At 41.9% G+C, this 23,827-nt stretch overlaps 1 protein-coding gene across 1 annotated transcript in view; it reads left to right on the forward strand.

The window, feature by feature from the left end:
* TM6SF1 (transmembrane 6 superfamily member 1) overlaps positions 1-23,827 on the forward strand; it is a 32,515-nt gene that overhangs the window by 1,623 nt on the left and 7,065 nt on the right. The window contains exons 2-9 of the mRNA XM_026648315.2: positions 2,500-2,603; positions 4,203-4,300; positions 8,768-8,871; positions 9,974-10,056; positions 11,461-11,582; positions 16,911-17,015; positions 19,853-19,945; positions 21,458-21,577. Coding sequence (XP_026504100.1) covers positions 2,500-2,603; positions 4,203-4,300; positions 8,768-8,871; positions 9,974-10,056; positions 11,461-11,582; positions 16,911-17,015; positions 19,853-19,945; positions 21,458-21,577 — 829 coding nt within the window. The remainder of the gene's footprint in view (positions 1-2,499; positions 2,604-4,202; positions 4,301-8,767; positions 8,872-9,973; positions 10,057-11,460; positions 11,583-16,910; positions 17,016-19,852; positions 19,946-21,457; positions 21,578-23,827) is intronic.

Below are 23,827 nucleotides of genomic sequence, written 5' to 3' on the forward strand. Positions count from 1 at the left end.
CTCCCTTGATATCCTGCTATTAAATGAATTGTCTCGTTAGACTGACCTCACACTTGGTAAGGCAACTCCCATCCTTCCATGTATTTATATCTGCTCCTGTATTTTCCACTCCATGCATCTGATGAAGTGGGTTCTAGCCCATGAAAGCTTATGCCCAAATAAATTTGTTAGTCTCTAAGGCACCACAAGGACTCCTCGTGGTTTTTGCTGATACAGACTAACACGGCTACCACTCTGAAACCTGTCATCAGGTAAAGCAGTGAGATTAAACAAGAGGCATGGGATGACATAGAAATCCTATATCAAGTTCTCAGGTATCAGCACTGTGGCTGTGGGAAGGGGTGGAGGAGAGATCTTGGGTGGAATTCTCTTTGGAAACTGCAGATCCAAAGCCAGACTGGATAAGTTCTTAATGGGTTTTTGTGCCCAGCCACAAAAATCCTTCAGGGTTTTTCCCTTTCAAAACTGTGGAAGTCACCACACCATTCATAGTCAGTTCCAGAGTCGTCAGAGCCTACGGTCACCCCATAGAAGTCAGTTAAGGGTTTTGCTATTGACATCAGTGGGTGAAGAATCAGGTCCTAAGTCTTACTGCACTGGAGTAGTTTCAATTTTTCTGTATCTCATCATCCAAGGGAGAGTTTCCTCAACTGTGCCCAATAAGAGGTCCCTGAAGACTTTCCAGTGTTTTACAAAGTTCTACAAAAACTTGAGATAAACTTTTGATTTAAAATGTAGAAAAGGACCTTAAGAGTCGCCTCTCTCTTAAGAAACTTCAGGACTAAAGGAGTGTAGGGATCCATTAGCATCAGACATGTCTGTATGCTCCACTGCCTAAAAGTTTTTCAAAAAGTCAGTGCACGTAATAGACTGTGTTGCTGGTTTGGGTTGGAAGGGTCCAGGTACTTCAGAGGTTTTTGTAAATATTCAGTGAGCAGATTTCTAAAAAGTTAGTGCATGTTTGATTCATTGCCAATATTTCTTTCTAGTAGGTACACACCATTGTGCAGAAAGTCTGCATTTTATACAACTGAAGTATTCAATCCTTCAATCTTTACTCAGTAAATAGATCTAATGCAAAATCCACTAAGGCTGAATAGCAGAATTAAGATTGAAGGATCAAATCTGAAATGTAAAACAATTTTTAATTTCTTGTCAGTTTTCATATTGTTTAAATATAACTATCTAATTTATTTTCTTGAGGAGAAAAATCAGACTTGTAATTAGTGTATCTTCTGAAACCATATCCTGATGTCTCCAATATTCAAAATACGTTTTTTGAAAAACCTTATGGTCAGGGCCGGCTCTAGCTTTTTTGCCGCCCCAAGAGGCGGAAAAAAAAAAAAGAGAAAGAAGAAAAAACTGATTGAGATGCCGCCGAAGAGGAAGAGTGGGACTGAAGGACCCGCCGCCGAATTGCCACTGCAGACCCAGACGTGCCGCCCCAATAACGGACGGAGTGCCGCCCCTTTCTATTGGCTGCCCCAGGCACCTGCTTCCTTCGCTGGTGCCTGGAGCCGGCCCTGCTTATGGTTTACCGAATTCTCCCCATATTATTTTGTATATAAGTGCAAAGGGGATGGATGGATCTCAAGAATCTGTCCTAAAGTGAACTTAGCACAATTTGCCAATCTAGAGATGTAAATAGATTTTAAATGAATTCTATTGAATTTTTTTTTCCTTGGGGAGGCTAATGTTTTCCTCTTTTCTCTCTGCGTCTTGAGTATTCCATCATTTTCCCACCAGCACTTTACACACCCTTTAATATGCATCCTCCAGGCCTTGTATTACGGCCCCCATCCTTATGGAAAAGGAGGTCCTCCCTGCAGAACCCATCAACTCTATTTGCAAAGTATTCACAATGAGTCACACATAGCACTTCTCTCCAGAGCCTGAGAACACTTCTATAGCATTTCCTGTCCCTGGCAATCTAGGGCCTGGGAGAGGGAGGCCAGAAATTGAACCCAGAGCTATCATGGGGCACTGCACTATGCTACCCCTAGTTCCGGGCCAGCTGATCAATTTGTTTTTTTGTAATTTTACTTTGCAAACATGTCCTTTCACAGATAGGTACTTTTATGTGGCATGTTCATAATGGTCCTTTCTGACCTAAAAATCTATGCATATATGACTTTCACAGCCTATTTGTCTTAGTTTTTGCTAATGTCAGCATGGAAACTGAATTTAGTCTGACAAGCTAGCTTTCTGGACTAGTTGTTTATAAAGCTATTTTAGTATTTTCTTTTTATAGATGATCACATGTAACAAGAAGGCATGGAAGTGCTGAGAAACAGTAAAAATGTATAATATTGTAAACTCTGCAAGGATTTTAAAAAGCAAAATTTGTCATTAGTAATTGCATTTAATTTAAGATTAAGGGGGTACACTTTTGCTTTTGAAAAGTGATCCTTTTGAAGTTAGCTGATAAGAAAAACTGCAGAGTTGAAGGGGGCAAGTGGGCGCTTGTTTTTAATTCCTTATTTTTTTTAATAATTTCAGTTCCTGGGCAATTGTAGCAGTTGGATTCCTGATTCTGATTTTCGTTGCTCTAGTAGCCCGTACTCTGGTCAAAAGAAAACCTCCAAAAGACCCACTTTTTTATGGTATGTATTAGTATAATCAAAGCTAATTAAGCATTTATTCATTGGTTTGAAAGTTACATCTCACGTGGACATACTTTATGGCTGTTACCATTTGTGTCTATAGAAAGGTAACATGCCTTTAACCTGATAGAAACCTCTTAATGACTTTGGGCCCGATGATGTAGGGTGCTAAGTGGATTTCAACTTCCACTGGAAGTTGAATGAGCTCAGCGGGGGTTGAAATAGGGGATGAGGGGAAAGGTAGTGCTAATCTTCAGCCTCTGCCAACAAACCAACTCCACCACTTGAAAGCCAAAATGAGATACTCACAGTGGACTGTAGAAAGGTTAAAAATATGCTCTGCTGGGCCCATTCAGTTTTGTTCCCCCTTGGTGGAGCTCAGGCGACACAGTGGACCTTACTGAACATGTCAGGCCTGGCTCTTCCTCATTGGGACCCATTCTCCTACTCAGCTCAGTGGGCTTCTTTGGGGTTTGTGCCCCTGCAGGGGGTTTGGATTCCCCATTGGGCTCCATAGGGTTGGCTGCCCCTAGATAATACAGATTGTCATAATCTGATCATCTCTCTTCATTCTTACACAATAAATATTCCACTAATAATATCTAATAACCATCACTAGGCTTCAGCGTTAACACCAAAGTGATGAACGGGGTCGTTCTCACCTCTCAGTGCTATCATTTTAGGCTGTCCAAAGACTCAGACAAGCATCTCGGCATCAATACACTCTTTTCATATTTGAAGGTTATTGTCACAACCATAAGGCCGGGGAGATGTAATTGTTTTTTAAGTGAAATCTTATATTCTGGAGCACCATATGGCAACCTACAGGAAAAACTACTGGCTCATTTAGCTGCCTCAAGTTCCAGCCCTAGACCCCTCCACAACTTGCAGGCAGAGCCCATAGCCCATACCTACTGTGTATTTTTACCCTCTGCTACTCATCCTATACCCATACACTTTTATCCTCCAAGGTGCTGCGTATGTTGCGTGGTGCTGACAACTCTTAATTCATAAAAGGCACTCCCTATGGAGTCACTGAGCACCTTGCAGACTAGGTTTCCTACGTGGTCATGGCTCATGATGGCAAAGCAGGTTCACCTTGCTCCACCCCAGAAAGGGCAAGTCACATTTTCCTTCCTTTTTCTGCCAGCCCCTCCCCTTCTTTCTTCTGAGTATAACTGGAATGTTCAGTTTTCCTCAAGGAAGATCAGATGTTTGCAATTGAGGTTGTCTACATTATATGATAGTTTCTAAGGGCTGTCCAGTCCTCTTCATGTGATGCCGATCACCCACTGAGGTCAATAGGAGCTGTGCATGTGGATGTATGGAGTACATGTCATTAAGTATAGCTATCTTGAAGAGTACACTTTGTGGCAAAATATTGGTATCTTAAAATATTTAAACTAGGTATTGCTAAGTAACAAGTTATATTGTCCATTAGATATCTGTCTGGATGTTTTCCTCACAACAGATAAATCTCCCCCCAGTTAGATGTTAATCTCTTAACAGTTTAATATTTCAGACTATATATTGACAGTCTGTGATTTGCAAGCCTTTTTATATACAGTAAATTCTTCTTTTCTTTTCATATTACTACAGTTTATGCCGTATTCGCTTTTACCAGTGTAGTGAACCTTATAATAGGACTTGAACAGGATGGAATTATTGATGGATTCATGACCTACTACTTGAAAGAGGTAAACAATCATTTAGCTTATGAATTTAAAATCTTTACTATTGATGATTGAATAAAATGTTTATTATAAAAATGCCCCTGGCAGAAAAAAGCCATTAGAAAGTTAACAGGATATGAAGTTCAGTATTATAATTTATTTCATATGCCTTGGACATTGAAGAGGAAGATACTGTAATTTATTTGTTTTCATATAGGCTATGAAGTACCACTGCAATTTGGCTTTTCTCTTAATAATATAAATAAGAGTACTTAATGTGTCCAAAAGAATCTTCTTGGGTTTGATTTTACTCTCATTAAAGTCACTGATAAAGCTTTCATTGACTTCAAGCCCCAGTTTATTATTTCATTTAGTTGCAATAATACTGTTATAGTGGACTTCTATGACATTAGTGTCGTTAATGCATACATTTCTACTGAACTAGTTAATGCATGCATTTCTGCAGAACTCAATAGAAATTCAGCAGTCATTAATGGAGAGTTACAGTGAAATATTACAAAACCTGTAAGCTTAGCCTAGAAGAAAAATAATGAATCTTGTGTTTTTGCTTAATCCTTTTAATAAAAGGAACTAAATAAAAGGAACTTCAAAATAGAGTGAAAAACCTGATAGTGCCAGATATCAAGTTAGTAGAATCTGTTCCCTGCTGAATCTCAGTGTCCACCAAAAATAGCACGAGGGCCTCATCCAACATTCACTGGTGTAATTGAAAAGACTCTATAGACTTCAGAGAAATTAGTTGGGCCCTATGAGCTTAAATATCACCATCATTAATGTGCTCAACACTATTGTTGGATCTCTAGATTGTTAAATATATCTTTCTTAATTAAATCAAACTGTCTTTACATTTCATCACTGATATATGTCATAACTTCAGATTTTTGAACATCATTTTTTTTTAGAAACAGGAATTTCCCATAATGTTGCAGAGCAATGATTGCTGTTTCAGTACTGTGTCCTCAAATACTGAAGAGCAAGGCATACCCTCCCCACCAGAATGCACCTAATTTTGCAATACTATAAAGCAGGGATCAGCACCCTATGGCATGCGGCCCGTCAGGGAAATCCACTGGCGGGCCAGGACGGTTTCTTTACCTGCAGCATCTGCAGGTTCGGCCGATTGCGGCTCCCACTGGCCGCGGTTCACTGTTCCAGGCCAATGGGAGCTGTGGCAAGTGGTGGCCAGCACATCCCTCGGCCCGCTTCGCTTCGCACAGCCCCCGTTAGCCTGGAACGGCAAACCGCGGCCAGTGGGAACTGCGATTGTCCAAACCTGCAGACACTGCAGGTAAACAAACCGTCCTGGCCCGCCAGCGGATTTTCCTGATGGGCCGGGTACCAAAGGTTGCCGATCCCTGCTCTAAAGGGTGTGTCTATATGGAAGTTATTTCATCCTAACTCCAGATAATGATATGGATGCCTTGAAACATAGAATCATAGAATATCAGGGTTGGAAGGGACCTCAGGAGGTCATCTAGTCCAACCCCTGCTCAAAGCAGGACCTAATCCCCAACTAAATCATCCCAGCCAGGGCTTTGTCAAGCCTGACCTTAAAAACCTCTAAGGAAGGAGATTCCACCACCTCCCTAGGTAACCCATTCTAGTGCTTCACCACCCTCCTAGTGAAAAAGTTTTTCCTAATATCCAACCTAAACCTCCCCCACTGCAACTTGAGACCATTACTCCTTGTTCTGTCATCTGCTACCACTGAGAACAGTCTAGATCCATCCTCTTTGGAACTCCCTTTCAGGTAGTTGAAAGCAGCTATCAAATCCCCCCTCATTCTTCTCTTCTGCAGACTAAATAATCCCAGTTCCCTCATCTTCTCCTCATAAGTCATGTGCTCCAGCCCCCTAATCATTTTTGTTGCCCTCTGCTGGACTCTTTCCAATTTTTCCACATCCTTCTTGTAGTGTGGGGCCCAAAACTGGACACAGTACTCCAGATGAGGCCTCACCAATGCCAAATAGAGGGGAATGATCATGTCCCTCGATCTGCTGGCAGTGCTTCTACTTATACAGCCCAAAATGCTGTTAGCCTTCTTGGCAACAAGGGCACACTGTTGACTCATATCCAGCTTCTCGTCTACTGTAACCCCTAGGTCCTTTTCTGCAGAACTGCTGCCTAGCCGCTCGGTCCCTAGTCTTTGCAGTGCACTTGTCCTTGCTGAACCTCATCAGATTTCTTTTTGCCCAATCCTCTAATTTGTCTAAATCCCTCTATATCCTATCCCTACCCTCCAGCGTATCTACCACTCCTCCCAGTTTAGTGTCATCTGCAAACTTGCTGAGGGCGCAATCCACGCCATCCTCCAGATCAGGGGCGGGCCAACTTTTTGGTCAGAGGGCCGCATCTGGTTTTGGAAATTGTATGGAGGGCTGGTTAGGGGCGGGGGTCGTGGCCCGGCCCCCACCTGCTATCTGCTCCCCCCCCAGGACTCCTGCCCCATCCAACCCCCCCGTTCCCAGACGCCCCCCCCAGGACTCCTGCCCCATCCACACACCCCCACTCCCTGTCCCCTGACCGCCCCCGGACTCCCGCCCCTGACTGCCCCCTGCCGCCCCATCCAACCCCTGGTCTCATTCCTGATGGCCCCCCCGGGACCCCTACCCCATCCACCCGCCCCTGCTCCCTGTCCCCTGACTGTCCCAGGAACACCTGACCCTGACTGCCCCCCGCCGCACCATCCAACCCCCCCTCCTTCCTGACTGCTCCCCCGGGACCCCTACCCCCATTCAACCCCCTATTTCCCCCACCCCGACCCTATCCACACCCCCGCCCCCTGACCACCACCCTGAACTCCCCTGCTCTCTATCCAACCCCCCCTGCTCCCTGCCCCCCTACCGCATTGCCTGGAGCACCAGTGGCTGGCAGCGCTACAGCCGCACCAGCCGGCTGGAGCCGGGCCATGCCACCGCCCCCACAACCACCACCACGCAGCTCAGAGCACTGGGTCAGGCCCGGCTCTGCAGCTGCGCTGCCCCAGGAGCTCACAGCCCCGCTGCCCAGAGCATTGCGCTGGCGGCGAAGCAAGTGAGCTCAGGCTGCGGTGGAGGGGGAACAGCAGGGGAGGGGCCGGGGGCTAGCCTCCCGGGTCAGGAGCTCAGGGGCCAGGCAGGACGGTCCTGCAGGCCGGATGTGGCCCACGGGCCATAGTTTGCCCATCTCTGCTCCAGATCATTAATGAAGATATTGAATAAAACCGGCCCCCAGGACCGACCCTTGGGGCACTCCGCTTGATACCGGCTGCCAACTAGACATGGAGCCATTGATCACTACCCGTTGAGCCTGATGATCTAGCCCGCTTTCTATCCACCTTATAGTCCATTCATCCAGCCGATACTTCTTTAACTTGCTGGCAAGAATACTGTGGGAGACATTATCAAAAGCTTTGCTAAAGTCAAGGAATAACACGTCCACTGCTTTCCCCTCATCCACAGAGCCACTTATCTCATCATAGAAGGCAATTAGGTTAGTTAGGCATGACTTGCCCTTGGTGAATCCCTGCTGACTGTTCCTGATCACTTTCCTCTCGTCAAAGTGCTTCAGAATTGATTCCTTGAGGACCTGCTTCATGATTTTTCCAGGGACTGAGGTGAGGCTGACTGGCCTGTAGTTCCCCAGATCCTCCTTCTTCCCTTTTTTAAAGGAGTCCAGGAGAGCCGTCTGTATTTTAAAGAATCCTTATTGAGATTGCAGGAACAAATCATCCCGATGTGTAGAAAGAATAGTAAATATGGCAGGCAACCAGCCTGGCTTAACAGTGAAATCCTTGCTTATCTTAAACACAAAAAAGAAGCTTACAATAAGTGGAAGATTGGACAAATGACCAGGGAGGGACAAATATTGCTCAGGCATGCAGGAGTGAAATCAGGAAGGCCAAATCACACTTGGAGTTGCAGCTAGCAAGGGATGTTAAGAGTAACAAGAAGGATTTCTACAGGTATGCTAGCAAGAAGAAGAAGATCAGGGAAAGTGTGGGACCCTTACTGAATGGGGGAGGCAACCTAGTGACAGAGGATGTGGGAAAAGCTAAGGTACTTAATGCTTTTTTTCCTCTGTCTTCACGAACAAGGTCAGCTCCCAGACTACTGCACTGGGCTGCACAGTATGGGGAGGAGGTGACCAGCCCTCTGTGGAGAAAGAAGTGGTTCAGGACTGTTTAGAAAAGCTGGATGAGTACAAGTCCATGGGGACAGATGCACTGCATCCGAGGGTGTTAAAGGAGTTGGTGGATGTGATTGCAGAGCCATTGGCCATTATCTTTGAAAACTCATGGCGATCGGGCGAGGTCCCGAATGACTGGAAAAAGGCTAACATGAGAGTTGACAGCCAGGAAGAAATGGATCCTTAGACTGAATGAACACCAGTCACTTTACTCCAGCCTGTTTACCTGCTATTCTTAATACACTTCTAAGGTTTATTGAATCTCCTTTGCCATTGCACTGTTTTAAAATCCATTTTCTTTAGGGCGAGCCTCATCTGAACACTGCTTATGGCCATGTGATCTGCTATTGGGATGGCTCTGTGCATTATCTGATGTATCTCTTAATGGTGGCAGCTATTTCGTGGGAGTAAGTCAGTCTGATGTTTGTGTACCATTTGTTTAGCTTTCCACACCCCTGTGTAAGCCACAAAGGAAATTCATTTCCTGTGGTTTTGCAATGTTTAGATGTTTGAGTTTTTTAAATAGTATTTTGTGCTGTGTAAATTCCTTGGGCCAAATTAAGCCCTACTGAAATTCCATTACTCTCTGCAGAGTTAGATCACAACTGGATTTGGCCTCTTGTTTCAGATGCACAAGGGGGAGCCAATAAAGAACCTGGGTTCTCTCGCCTTTGCACTATAATTCAAAATGGACACAGTTAACTAGTTTGGTTAATGAGTGTTTTGTTGATGGTGTTGGTTTTATTAATTATTGCTGAACTTGATGTAGGCAGCAGAACAAAAATTCTACCATGACTTTTATCTGGAAGATTTACTGTACAGAGCAAAACACAGCGCATTTGTACAATTTATATTAGCTAACCAGAAAGTGGAAATCCTAAAGACAATGCATGTTCAGACTCCATGGTATCATTATTTCAAGAGAGCAGAACAGTGTCTTGGTCAAGACTACATGGTCTTCTTTCTTTCATTTCTACCTGGAAGTACTGTGTAGATAAAGAGGTAGTAATAATTTCTGGAATATAAGAGTCTTATGTTGCTTACTCTTGTGGAAAAAGTTAAAGAAAATAATTATTTAAATGCACATTGCAGGGGAAAATATTTCAAAATATACTGTTTTGAAACATCAACCTTCTGGTAACACAAGCATTAAAGCAAATTATTTTCAAAGCCTTGTGCAACAGGTGCCCACTCAGCCCTTCTGTGAGTAACACCTCCCACAAAACAGGGAATTAAACATACAATCCCATATTGCTCAGATAATTATCTTGTTTATACACAAAAATGCAGAGTTTCCCCCCATAGGTTTGTTTCTATCACTCCTCTGTGTCCACCATTCACCACCACATTAGGCCCAGATCTTCAAAGGGTGCTAGGCACCTAAATACCTTTGAGGATCTCAGCCTTCTTTCTTAAAATGCTACCAGCAGAAATCAGTATAATCTCTGAGGCAGTTTTTGACAGTAATGTTCTAGGGATGGTGCATTAAATCAATTATTTCTGTTTCAGAGAAAGTTACAGAACCATTGGCCTATACTGGTTAGGATCCATTGTCATGAGCATTATTGTCTTTATGCCTGGAACTATTGTGGGTAAGGAGATAATTCATATAAGCAACTTTCCCATGTGAAGCATGAAAATTGTTTTGTTTTCTACTTCCTATACGGGGTTAATAAAAAATAAGGCTACCTAATCTCATAACCAAAATATAGTATATTGCTCCTTACTTTAATATAACTTTGGAGGGACTTCAGGAATATAAACAGATCAGTTAACCAGATACCAAGGATTTTTTTACTTTGGGAAGTGTGTGGATTTACCATTCCATGCCAACAAGAAAAAGTTTATCATCTTATTTTGCTATCGGCAATAAGGCCCTGATCCAAAGCACACAAGTCAATAGAAAGATTCTCATTGACTTAATGTGGTTTATTTTGGGATATGAGAAAACAACTATATCTGTTTGTTATTAGTGTTTAAAAATTGTTCATTTACGGATTAGCATAAAGCGCACTTGTTGCTTTACAGTACCGATGTCAAGGGTCAGGCAAAAGGCATCCAAAGGCACTTTTGGACAAATGAATTTACAGCTGCTGGGGCTTGAGAAGTTGTTATTAAATCATGTTTATGTCATGCAATTGTTAACTTGAAGTGCTTTAAACTTTTCTTACATAAATAAATGATTTCCTTCTGGCAAAAAGCCTAACATTATGATTTTTCAAAGATGAAGGGGGGAGAGGGAGGTTAGACACACTACTGCCATAAATTAATGTTAATGTGTTTACAACCATTAGTTGGCTTTGAAAATCTCAGCCCAGGTATTTATAGCTAGGATGGAGCATTCATGGTTCAGCCTGATCAGTCCACACAGAAGCTCTTCACCTCTCTCCTATACAAGCTCAAGATCTCTGATTTTCAGGGAGTCCTCTCTGACACTGATTTTGACCAGATCCTCAGCTGATATAAAAAGCAAAGTCTCCCCTGATTTATAGCAGCTGAGGATCTGGGCCAGAATTTTTTGGGTTTTTTTTTTGTGACCCTTTTTCCAAGCATTGTCACTGCTCTGCATTAGAAACCAAGATTTAGTAAGCAGAGCATAATATCAGACTTAAAAGTGTCAGTTTTTCTTTTGTGGAAGATGCCTTTATCTAGAGCAGGTTGTATTAACAGCGTTCGGAGCTCTTCCGTCCCTGTGGGTATGTAGAAAAGAGGTCAGTGGCTGAGGCAGCTGGCTGTCACAAACAGAAAATCTCATCTTTGAAACAACACACCATACTGTATCTAGTTGTTACCTGCTTGTGTGTGGCTCTTCCATTTGCCAGCACAGGCTTTTCCACCAGATTTGTATGCTGGGTTGCAAGCATTTAAAAAGCTTTTTACATCCAGCATTATCGTAGCTGTTTGGTGTGGATGCTCCATCAGATATGCTGTAATTTTCTCCATATAGAGTTAGTATACAAATTCTTCACATGTTTTATGATTATTTCTTTTAATAGGTAAATATGGAGCAAGAATGTGTCCTGCTTCTTTCTTAAATGTACCATATATTTGTCTTCCTATATGGGCTGGGTTCAGAATCTATAATCATCCTTCAGTGACTTACAATACTCCCGTCAAGGTAATGTTACTGTATTAAATGTAAACTACTGTACTAATAGCATTAAAAAGACTAAAAATGTGCTCATTATTCCTGCAGAGTTTTAGTGGAGTGCACTGTAATGATTTATTATGTTTGTAATGGAGATTGATGGAGGATCATGCAGGCACGACAAAAACATCCCTGCCGCATTCTTCATATAAGATAATATTTTAGTTAGTTTAATTGTGGAGTGCAGAGGGAAGCAAGTTGATTAGGTGGTTAGAGTGAAGGACTAGGGGTGAGGATGTGTATATTCTGTTCCTGACTACCATTTACTCAGGGCAGATCTACGCTTAAAACGCGGCAGTGGTGCACGGTAGTGCTTCAGTGAAGGTGCTACTATGCTGACGGGAGAGCACGTCCTGTCAGTATAGTTAATCCACCTCTGCAAGAGACAGTAGCTATGTCAATAGGAGAAGCCCTCCTGCTGACATAGTGCTGTCCACACCAGGGTTTAGATAGGTATAACTGTATCGCTCAGGGGTATGGATTTTTTTTACATAGTTTTACTGACGTAAGTTTGTAACATAGACTTGGCCTCAATGTATGACCTTTATAGTCCCAGTGCCTCAGTTTCCCCATCTATAAAACATGGATAGTGATACTTCCCCAGCTTTGTAAAGCTCCTTATGATACTAAGATAAAGGTGCTATATAACTACAGATATTATGTAGATATTGTGAGATTTCATATCATTGAACACCTGCTTGCTTTTTAAAATCTTTGCATTGCTTGCTATTGCGTTTTATAGCTGAGATATATTATCATGTTAGGTAGTAAGGAAGTGATTTTGTGTTACCCACCTTACACCTATCCAAAGCTCATTTTTACAATCATCTTCATCTGCAGGAATGGTGTCTACTCACAAACTAGCTAGGACTCTGTAATTGGGCAACAATAGGATTAGTTGGGCAGCCACAATATGCAACATTTGTTTATGCACAATTTCATGCATTGAGAAAAAAGGTTATCTGAAAAGTAGAGCAAAGAATGACATGACGTTTAGCTATTTGTGGCTAGAGGGAGCCAGGCTTACTGCCAGAGCACATTCCAAACCCATTCTGAGCGTCAACATATAATGTATTAATAGTATTTGTATTACAAAAGCATCCTGAGGCCTCAGACAGGTCCATTTTGTGGTAGGTACCATATATATGGATAATAGGAGACAGGTCCTACCCCTGAACATTCAGAAATGTAACAGGCTCTCTGTGTACAGGTGATCTTGCAGGACACAATAGTTGAAGAAGATGCACTGGAAGATTTTCAAGAAGCTTGTGAAAGACACATCAATAATGGTTCTATTGCAGTAAAGGATTTTGGGGGCAGTGAGGCAGGTATGACTCCTAAATCTGAGTCCCAAGAGGCACTTCTGAATAGCTTTTGCCTTATAAATTAGGATTCATTTTCATGGAAGCCAGATAGGGGAAAGCTCAGTGAATCTTCCAAACTGAAACTGTAGAGAGGATTTGAGTAATATGTAAACAGAACCCTCAGAAATCTAATGAAAGGCATAAAAATGGGATAGAGTCAAGCTATCTGGACCAAAGTGCTGTTTGGTCATGTTGATGGTTGCTTCTTATGTACAACATGTATTAGTATGGTGTTTGCGTAGATATGGATAAAGGTTTCGATTTGCCCTCCTAGCCCCAAGAACTGTACAGAAATTGCTGCCTATAGCTAAAATATGGTAGCTCATTTGCAGAAGCATGGCCAAGCTTCTTATGTTTATGAGATTGGTAATCACTACTACTTTGTTAACCAGATTTAATGTGTCACATTAATGCATGTTTCAATCAAGCTTAACTTTTAAAAAATTTTGTTCAAAAAAGGCAAATGCATGGAAAGCAGGTGTTCTAAACACTTTTTTTTAATTTCAGGTTTTACTGAACAGCTCTTTTGTATGTAAAAATTGAGCCTTTTAGTTTCTATTCTCTGAAGGTCATCGTAAGTCCTCTGTGTAATTCTAAATATAGAATCTTTTCATCCATGCTTTAGATTTTTTTCATGAAATTGCCTTTCCTGTGGGAAAATAGAACTACATCTTCATAGCTAATTTATGATCTGTAGAAGACAAGAATAGTTGAGAACCTAGCACACATACTTATGTTTAGTAACTGTGTACTTCAAAATTCTGTAGAAAATGAAATAAAACCAATTGTAATATTTTAGGCAATCCTAAATGCAATCTAGTTTTCAGAAAATAGTTGTGTGTTATTAATACTGATTTGTTTAATTAACAATTAACCATACTAAATCCTACAAGGATTTGGCCCCTTTTCAGCAGATCTTTTAAATATTTACAATCAGCTTGAAAATCCAATTTTAATTTTTGAACTAGCATTATTCAGAGACAATAAGGGAGTTAGGAAACAAATGGCATGATAGTTCTTAAAAATGTACAAATATATACAAAGTACTTACATTAAAATGTTATTGGAATCAATTTATATAGTGTCGCGTAAGCCATTCATTGTTATAGACTTACTACAAACCAGTTAAATACATACACTTGGATAACAGACAAGCTTCCGTTGTTTTCAAAGCATAGAGGCATGGGGGCGTTATGCCACAGTTTAGAATCAAACTGAGCTGTAATACGGTATTTACAGGGCTTGGTGGATAGGTCTATAAATGTACTAGTAACTCAGGGAACAGTCTCAAGTAATTTAAGTTCAGGAAAAGTTAATGAGATGGAGGGCAAAGCATAAATTCAGCTTTGCACACGAATTCTGGTGGGACCGGTTTTGTTGCATTCAGCCTGTTGACACTAGTAGATTGTTCTGAGCTCTTAGAGCCTGAGCCTGGGAGGTGCCCCAAACAAGGCACTCAGCATGGATTAGGGAATTGGGAGAAAATTCTAATTGCACCTGCAGACTTTCTTCTGACATACAAAACAGCAGCGCCAGCAAGACTTGTGAGGAGTTGGTTTGTTGTTTTCAGCAGAAGGGAAGCCAGCAGTGGATCAACTTTGACCTGACAGGAGCTGTTGTTGCATTTAATTCATGTCAGGGTACATTGGTATGACTTTGCTGTATTAAAAAGAGAAAGATGGGCACAATAACTCAGTAGACAAGGTATTTCAGTCCAGCACTAAGCCTTTGCACAATGTGTTGGCCTATCTTTCTACTTTCTTTAGAGCTTTACATTTGCATTGCCTATATGTAAATATATACATACTTTACAGAAAAGGCATGAGTTCTCAGTATCCCTATAGAAACTTAACAGACAAGTTCTATTGGGTAGGTTTGTCCTCATTGTCACCTTGGCTAATCATTCTAACTGCTCTGTATATAACACAGGGCTGTGGTTTCGTGTCACTCATAAATATGTATGTCAGGTTACTGTTTCCTTTTAGAAAAAGGTGTAACATATACATTTAAAGTTCAGCCTTCACGCAGTAGTAAAATGGAAACAATCCATTGACTTTACAATTATTCTTTTATAGTTCCATCTTAAAAGTATTTGTAACATTACTCCCTTGTTTTTCCCATTAATACTATTGGGTTAAACACATTCTTTGCCTATGACATTGTAAACACTCCTATAGTAGCAGGCTTTGATACCTTAAATATTATAGAGCAGTGTTTCCCAAACTTGGAACGCTGCTTGTGTAGGGAAAGCCCCTGGCGGGCCGGGCCGGTTTGTTTACCTGCCGCGTCCGCAGGTCCGGCCGAGCGCGGCTCCCACCGGCTGCGGTTCGCTGCTCCAGGCCAATGAGAGCTGTTGGAAGAGGCGGCCAGTACGTCCCTCAGCCCGCGTCGCTTCCAGCAGCTCCCATTGGCCTGGAGCAGTGAACCGCGGCCAGTGGGAGCCGCGATCGGCCGGACCTGCGGACGCGGCAGGTAAACAAACCGGCCTGGCCCGCCAGGGGCTTTCCCTACACAAGCGGCGTCCCAGGTTTGGGAAACACTGTTATAGTGTAACACAGGTCTAAATCATACTTGTCTTACTCACATGAGCCTACCTATTGATCTAGCATGAGGAAGCAAGAAGAGGACACAGCAGAACTGCCTCAGAGATCTGTTTCTGAAAATTTACTCGTTTTAACAATTTTATGAAGTAAACAGCCCTACATATAGGAAGTGTTTTTAATTTTTGTTAAACTATGAGCCAAATTCTGTAGTCCTTGCTTAGGAGTTTTGCCTGGAAAATACTTTCTTCTGTTCTGTCATTTGAACATGAATATTTATAATTATGTCATTGTACAACATATTTTGAGACAGTAATGCAATAATATATAATAAGGAAATCCGTTTTGTAGGAGGTCTTTTTGTTGTGTGCCTATCAATGCATGGATTATCATTCAAAAGGGAAGTGGAAATGAGTGAGTCATATAAATGCAGTGCTTTTAAATGAAGAAGATGACTTGTTCGCTCAATTGCAAGGAGATTGCATCTGGTGTGTATGTTGGGCAAGAGTGCATAATGGTGAAAAAAAAATGCATCCTGGAATGAAGGTTTGAGTGAAAACTCTGCAGTGAGTGAGCTCTCGCAATTGCCCCAAACCATTTTTTATCTGAGGTACTTATACAGCTTCCATTACATCAGCATGCCTCACATATTTACCCCCACAACATTCCTCTGAGGGAGGGATCATCTCAGTTTTACAGCAGGAGAACAGAGGCTTATGACAACGAAACAACTTGCCCAGCATCTCATAGGAAGTCTGTGTCAGAATAGGGAAATGAAACTGGGTCTCTAGGCTACCACTTTAGCCACTAGGCCATCCTTCCTCTCTTAGTCAGCCACTTGATAAGTAAATATTGGATATGTATTTATGATTATATAATACATTTTCTTATGACCCCACGTAAATGGGTATGCGCTATCGTTTTTAGAAATAAAATGGGCAAACGTAAAATACTCAGTGGAGCAACTAGTGTGGGTATGAGGAAGCCATTTTATTATCTTTGTGTAAATGACCATGTAAAGTGTCACTGACTGATGAAAGATAAGTCATTCAACATGAAGATTGACACTGATCCTCACTCAGGTGGACCATTAGAGAATCTTCTTAAAGTGTGGGTTAGCTTTAACTTTGAATGGTAGGGGCCTGATTCTGCTTTCTGTTATATCATTGTAACATTGTTACATCATTATATACAGAAATGCTGCTGCTCCCACTTATACACTCAAATCAATAGAGTGACTCTGCATTTACATTACAGTAGCTGAGAGCAGATGTTGTCCCATTGGCTCCTATCAGGGTGTTTCACCACCTTAACTTTCTTTAGAGACAGATTTGAAATTAAATACATTTAATGTAGAATTTATGATCTACTCTTAACCCTATATTGTATTGTAGGTGGTTCAGAAAGTCCAGAAGAAAGGACTCCTGAGAAGACCACTAGATCTAATGCTGGCTATATATCTCATCCTTGCAACTGGGTTTTGCATATTTAGGGGCATGGTAAGTGTAAGGGGCAATAACAACCTGGGATCTCTGAGTTTTAGTCACAAAGCTTTTACATCTGTTGCTTTTCAAAAGGAAGAATTTTTGTGTGTGAGAAAACATATGTACTATATGCAAACCAAGGGCCCAGTCAGCTCCCAAGTAAATGGAAAACTTCTCACTGGGAGCAGGACTGGGCCTAAGAATATGAAGGAGAAATGAAGTGTCTGTGGCATTATTAGAGAGACAAGGTGGATGAGGTAATACCTTTTATTGGACCAACTTCTGTTGGTGAAAGAGATAAGCTTTAGCGCTTACACAGAGCTCTTCTGTAAGCTCCTCTCTCTAACCAACAGAAATTGGTCCAATTAAAGATATTACCTCACCCCCCTTATCTCTGTAATATCCTGGGGCCAACACAGCTACAGCATTGCATGTGGCATTATTGCAATTACTGTAGCTTTGCCTCTCCGTTTGCATTGTGTGAAATTGGTTTTCTGAAAGGGACTAGCTATATGACCCCCAAAGAGCTCAAATGACCTAAAAAGCATGTCATTGGTTGTTTTTCTGGTGGTCAATAGCCTGGATGCACACAAGCTAAATTAAATCTGCATTCATGTCTTTCTAAAACATAGACACGTAACTAAACTCACATAGAAAAACATGCAGCTTGCATTATGAGTGAGAGAGTAGAATCTTTTTATCTGAGAACTATGTTGGGTTTATCCCAAGTCTCCTGAAATTGTAAATGTCTCCTTCTTGCCTATCAAGTATAGATTGTTTTAAATTAACTTTATCTATAGATTTATAGCACATTTGATAGCTTTGAAATTTCAGAGGGAATCACACGGAATTTAAAATACTTGCTTCTTGGAGCAGTGGTAAACCTACTCCCAGTGTCAGCTTTGAAGTATTTGCTGCCCTAGGCAAAATGGAAATTGCACATCACTGAGTAAACAATCACTAAACATTTTGGTGCCCAAGACAAGTGCCTGGTCTGCATATTTGGTAGAGCTGACCCTGTCTAGACCTTAATTCATATATCAGGTGATCAGAAGTAACTTTAGCAGCAATTTGTTCTACTTAGTGCATGTCACTCTTTTGTAGTTCTGCTGGCTTGTATTACTGCTTTATTTTTGCTCTCTAGTCATATTTCTGAGAAAATTTGCTTTCAGAAATCTTTTAATATTTGTTTACTTCTGTCTTGTTACTGGCATCTTCATTTGTTGCAGCTCGGGGCACTCCCTAGTACTGTTGGTGCTGGCTAACTGAATAAATCAAAGCAATGTGGAAAGAGATGACACATTTTTCATAGTGTAATCTCTTGCCCAAGCACCCAGCTACAGGCAGCAATGCCATTCCTCATTTTTTCTGAGCTTCTTTTCCTATCCCATTTCACTACCCAGTTCCTCTCCCATTGTAGGAACTGTTTCAGTGACATCATTTTCTCAACCCTGGATGGAATGAACAGCTTTCTGTTAAGCTCCAGTAATTGTGGCAATATGTTATTGGCCAATAAACTGTGGTTCCTTAGTACAGACATACACCTGTTTCTCAGATGTTTCTCCCTCTCCAAGATGTGCCATTGGCATGTACAGTGGGAATCTTTGTATTCTTCCCAAACCCAGACTTACAAATGCCAGTGCAGTTGGCTGCTGCAATACACCCAGCTGGACCTTGTCAGTAATTTAGACACCAGCAATGCCTCGTGGGAAAGCTCTTATTAAGCTGCTGTTGAAACTGATGAATCATTTTAGAAAAGTATTGCGTACTTTGTAGTCATTGCTTGTTATCATGAATTCAGTTCCTTGACATAGTAGTTGGGTCACCATGGAGTTTATTGGCAAGTTTATTCTTTACAGGAGATAAACATCCAACAATCTCTTTTTTCCTCATTACATTTTTTTATAGTAGCTGGTTTTGGAGTTCGCATCATTCTCCACTATTACCTTATTGCAACACAACTCTTGTTTAAATCCCTATATAAACTCTACAGTATATGCTTACCTGATTTTTCTACTATTGGGTGAATTTCCATTAGGCATTATGGATTGGGTCAAAGCCATTAGTTGTCAGCACAAATAAAAGAATGTTATACATTTATCACAGTGTGGACCACACATATCTGGTATACTAGCTTAATTACTTTCCAGTGAAAAACTAAGACTGCTAATGTTGGCCTAGTAGCTAGAGCACTAAACTAGGACTCAGAAGACCTACGTTCTATTCTAGCCTCGGTCATTGGTCTGCTGGGTGACCTTGGGTAAGTCATTACCCCTCTGTGTCCCAGTTTTCTCATCTGTATAATGGGGATAATGATGCTCACCTTCCTTTATAAAGTGCCTTTGAGATCTATTGATGAAAAATGGTATATAACAGTTAGATATTATAGTCTTGCTCTATGAACCGTTCAAGGGACCTGTGAGGCAGGCAAAGGGAAGCCTACATTTCAACAGTGACATCAGCCCATTTCTATAGTGGTGACCAAGTGGATTTTTTTTTTTTTAAATGGAGATATCCTATCTCCTAGAGCTGAAAGGGACCCTGAAAGGTCATTGAGTCCAGCCCCCTGCCTTTACTAGCAGGACCAAGTACTGATTTTGCCCCAGATCCCTAAGTGGCCCCCTCAAGGATTGAATTCCCAACCCTGGGTTTAGCAGGCCAATGCTCAAACCACTGAGCTATCCCTCCCCCCCCGGATCACCTTGGCAAAAGATCCAGTCCCTTCTGGCCTGTAAGCAAGCCTTCTGTATGGCAACAGCGAGCACAGTTGTAGAGCCCACAATAGCAAGGGTCAGGTTAATTTGTTTTAGAGTGACTTCTTTCATCACATGCAATTTTTAACATCTCTGTAGATTGCTTTGGATTGCCCTGCTGAACTCTGCCGGTTATATATTCAACTTCACGAGCCCTATATCAAGGATCCTGCTGCTTATCCTAAACTTCAGGTAAAGAACTATTAAGTATGGGATGTTATAAAATGATGGGTGAACAGGCACAAATATGAAGCCATAGGTTTCAACTGGGCCTACCAATGAGGGTGCTAACTGTGATGTGGCATCTGTCCACTGGGAGTGAGACTGAGACCATCGTGCATTTCACATAGGCCTCTGAATAGGGTGACCAGATGTCCTAGTTTTAAAGGGACAGTCCCATTTTTGGGGACTTTTTCTTATATAGGCACCTATTACCCCCCACCCCCTGTCCCGTTTTTTCACAGTTGCTATCTGGCCACCCTACCTCTGAACAGCCATGACAAGATAACATTTGTTTATCATTGAGCTGGGTTGGATTCAGACTGGGGACCTAGCAGTGATGGGTTACATATTTTATCACTTGACCACCCAGCCTCCTTTTCATATATTCCCCAGGCCAGATCCTTAGCCCCTCTTTAGTCCCCTTTGTGCTGCTCTGGGTGTGCAAAGTGGACTTAAAGTTGCTTTTAAGGCACCAAATGAGGATTCCCCTAGTACAGGGGTGGCCAACCTGTGGCTCCAGAGCCACATGCGGCTCTTCAGAAGTTAATATGCGGGTCCTTGTATAGGCACCAACTCCAGGGCTGGAGCTACAGGCGCCAACTTTCCAATGTGCCAGGGGGTGCTGACTGCTCAAGCTCTGGCTCTGCCACAGGCCCTGCCCTCACTCCACCCCTTCCCACTCCCTCCCCTGAGCCTGCCATGACCTTGCTCCTCCCCCCCCCACAGCCTCCTGCACACCACGAAACAGCTGATTGGGAGGTGCGGGGAGCGAGAGGGAGGCGCTGATTGGCGGGGCTGCTGATGAGTGGGAGACACTGGGAGTGGGTGGGGGAAGCTGCTGGGGGGCTGCTGACGTATTACTGTGGCTCTTTGGCAATGTACATTAGTAAATTCTGGCTCCTTCTCAGGCTCAGGTTGGCCACCCCGCCCTAGTGTAATACCATCCTCAACAGGTCAAAGGGTGGTATAGATAGGAAATCTAGCCCTATATTTACTATTTCTCTTCTGTATCACCACTGACACATTCCTCTTTCCTGTAAAACCACACAGCATCCTTTGCCAAGCCTGTTTACTTGAGCATCGCACGAGGGTTGACCTGAGGGTTCTTAATACCCACAATATTTCTTTTTTTAAAAAATGACAAACATTGAGATGCATAGTGTCATTTACGGGGAGGCAACCAAATGAGTAAACCTCAAATGAAGAATTGACCTTTTCTGTGAGAAATACATTCTGGCAACAAGTTGAATGAAGAAACTTCACTCTGGAAAGTGGTGGGGTTCTGGAGTATTATGATTTCACTATTTGGAGAATCTATGTGGAGTGTTCTGTTCATCTACAGGGATATCTTTCATCATCTGCAAACATCCCTGGAGAGCATAATCTTGGAATATTCCAATTTCTCAGTCAGCAATTGGCTGATTCCTAAATAGACCTCTCTCTGAAAACACAAAACAGCTAATGTTTTTGTTTAAAATGCAGATGCTGACATACATGTTCTACTCTGTGCCTTATTATACGATCGCACTGTATGGCCTATTGGTGCCTGGTTGTTCTTGGATGCCTGACTTAACCCTTATACATGCTGGAGGACTAGCCCAGGTATTATAGTTATTTCTTTGTAAAAATGTTCATTGGTGAATTTCTAGTTGATAATGCTGTAACTAGAGAAATATCATATAGGTAAGGAGCTCCAATTCACCCCCAATCCACAACCTTATGCTGGTTTTATGCCAAAGTAATTCAGTTGACTTCAACAATTACACTAGCATAAAACCACCATCAGGGAGCGGAGAATCAGGTTCAATACATGCGTCTCAGATGTTACATCATTGCCTTGGAAGACAGTTTTTTCTTTAGCTTCATATTTTATCTGGCTTGTTTGTATTACTTAAGCCTTATTAAATGCTGTGCATTTCCCCAAAGAAATCAAATATTTGGGGTAGCATGGGGTGGGGGTGTTAAGCCATAGCATCTACCCACTTTTTAAAAAGACAGTTAAATACTCTCATTGAGCCACTCAATGTTTTGGTCAAGTGGATGGTTTAAAAAGAGTCTCATTGGTAAGAATAGCTGTTAGTCGCATGGTGGACAATATTGGTTATTTTCTTAGCATTACAGCTACTTCTACAGCACAGGGGAGCTTCCAGTGTCATTTCTAACATATATTCACGTTCATCTCCAAAATTTCATGTTCTTCCCAAGGCCCCACACTTGCACAACTCATTCCATCCTGATTTTGTTAAATAAACAGTTATGATTAAATGGTGACCTATATAATGATGTGCAATAATAATTCATGGACACTGGTGACACAAACTGTAAGACAAAATAATTTACCAAAAAACAAAAAATTCCACACAGGTAAATTGCCCTGGCCTAGAGTGCACGTATGGAGCTATTTACCATTTGAGACAGGACATTTACAGAAAGTCTAATATGACACATCTAATTGATTTGCCCTATATGTGGCAAAATGAAGGACCCCTAAACATTTAGAGGATGCAGAACATTTGGGTGTGAAGCTGTAACAACAACAACTCAAGGATAGTGTGAGATACAAAGGTATACAAAGATAAATGTCATGCTGTTGGGCTAATTGAGATTCTTGAATGGCCTGGTGCATCTGGGCCACAGATGAATATCTGTGATTACATGTTTAGATTATACATGCTTATATATTATTATATGTGCAGATTACAACACAATTTAACTACCTAATATGGTGATAAGAATTGTCTTTAGCAACAGAGTAGTAAGACTTTGTCTCAACTACAAGCAGTTAGTATACAGTCCAAGATTACCTGCCTGAGCCCTGCTGTGCCGGGGCCCCCCTTAGCCCAGAGCCCTGGGCTGCAGCCCCTAAAGCCTCCGTGTTAATCCAGCCCTGCTCATAGGTCATGTTTTCTAGACCTTTAATCATTTTTGTTGCTCTTCTCTGGACTCTCTCCAGTTTGTCCACATCCTTCCTGAAATGTGTTCTCTTTTTTTGCAACAGCATTACACTGTTGACTCATATTTAGCTTGTGGTCCACTATGACCCCCCAGTACTCCTCCCTAGGCAGCCAACTGATTGTTCCTTCCTAAATGGAGTACTTTGCATTTGTCCTTATTGAATTTCATCCTATTTACTTCAGACCATTTCTCCAGTTTGTCCAGATCATTTTGAATTTTAATCCTATCCTCCAAAGCACTTGCAACCCCTCCCAGCTTGCTATCGTCTGCAAACTTTATAAGTGTACTCTGTAAGCCATTATCTAAATCATTGATGAAGATATTGAACAGAACTGGACCCAGAACCGATCCCTGCAGGACCCCACTCGTATGTCCTTCCAGCATGACTGTGAACCACTGATGATTACTTTCTGGGAACGGTTTTCTAACGAGTTTTGCACCCACCTTCTAGTAGCTCCATCTAGGTTGCATTTCCCTAGTTTGTTTATGAGAAGGTCATGTGAGACAGTATGAAAAGCTTTACTAAAGTCAAGATACACCACGTCTACCACTTCCCCCCATCCACAAAGCTTGTTACCATGTCAAAGAAAGCTATCAGGTTAGTTTGACATGATTTGTTCTTGCAAATCCATGCTGACTGTTACTTATCACCTTATTATCATCTAGATGTTTGCAAATTGATTGCTTAATTATTTGCTCCATTATTTTTCCGGGTACAGAAGTTAAACTGACTGGTCTGTAATTCCCCGGGTTATCCTCATTTCCCTTTTTATAGATTGGCACTATATTTGCCCTTTTCTAGTCTTCTGGAATCTCTGCTGTCGGGGAGAGGACTTGGGGGAGTTCTCCTCTCTGCCCCCCCCAGCCCTGAGGCAGCCTGCCCGCTGTACCCCAAAC

Source organism: Terrapene carolina, unplaced genomic scaffold, assembly GCF_002925995.2.
Source record: "Terrapene carolina triunguis isolate 2854851 unplaced genomic scaffold, T_m_triunguis-2.0 Scaffold67, whole genome shotgun sequence".
NCBI lineage: Eukaryota > Metazoa > Chordata > Testudines > Emydidae > Terrapene > Terrapene triunguis.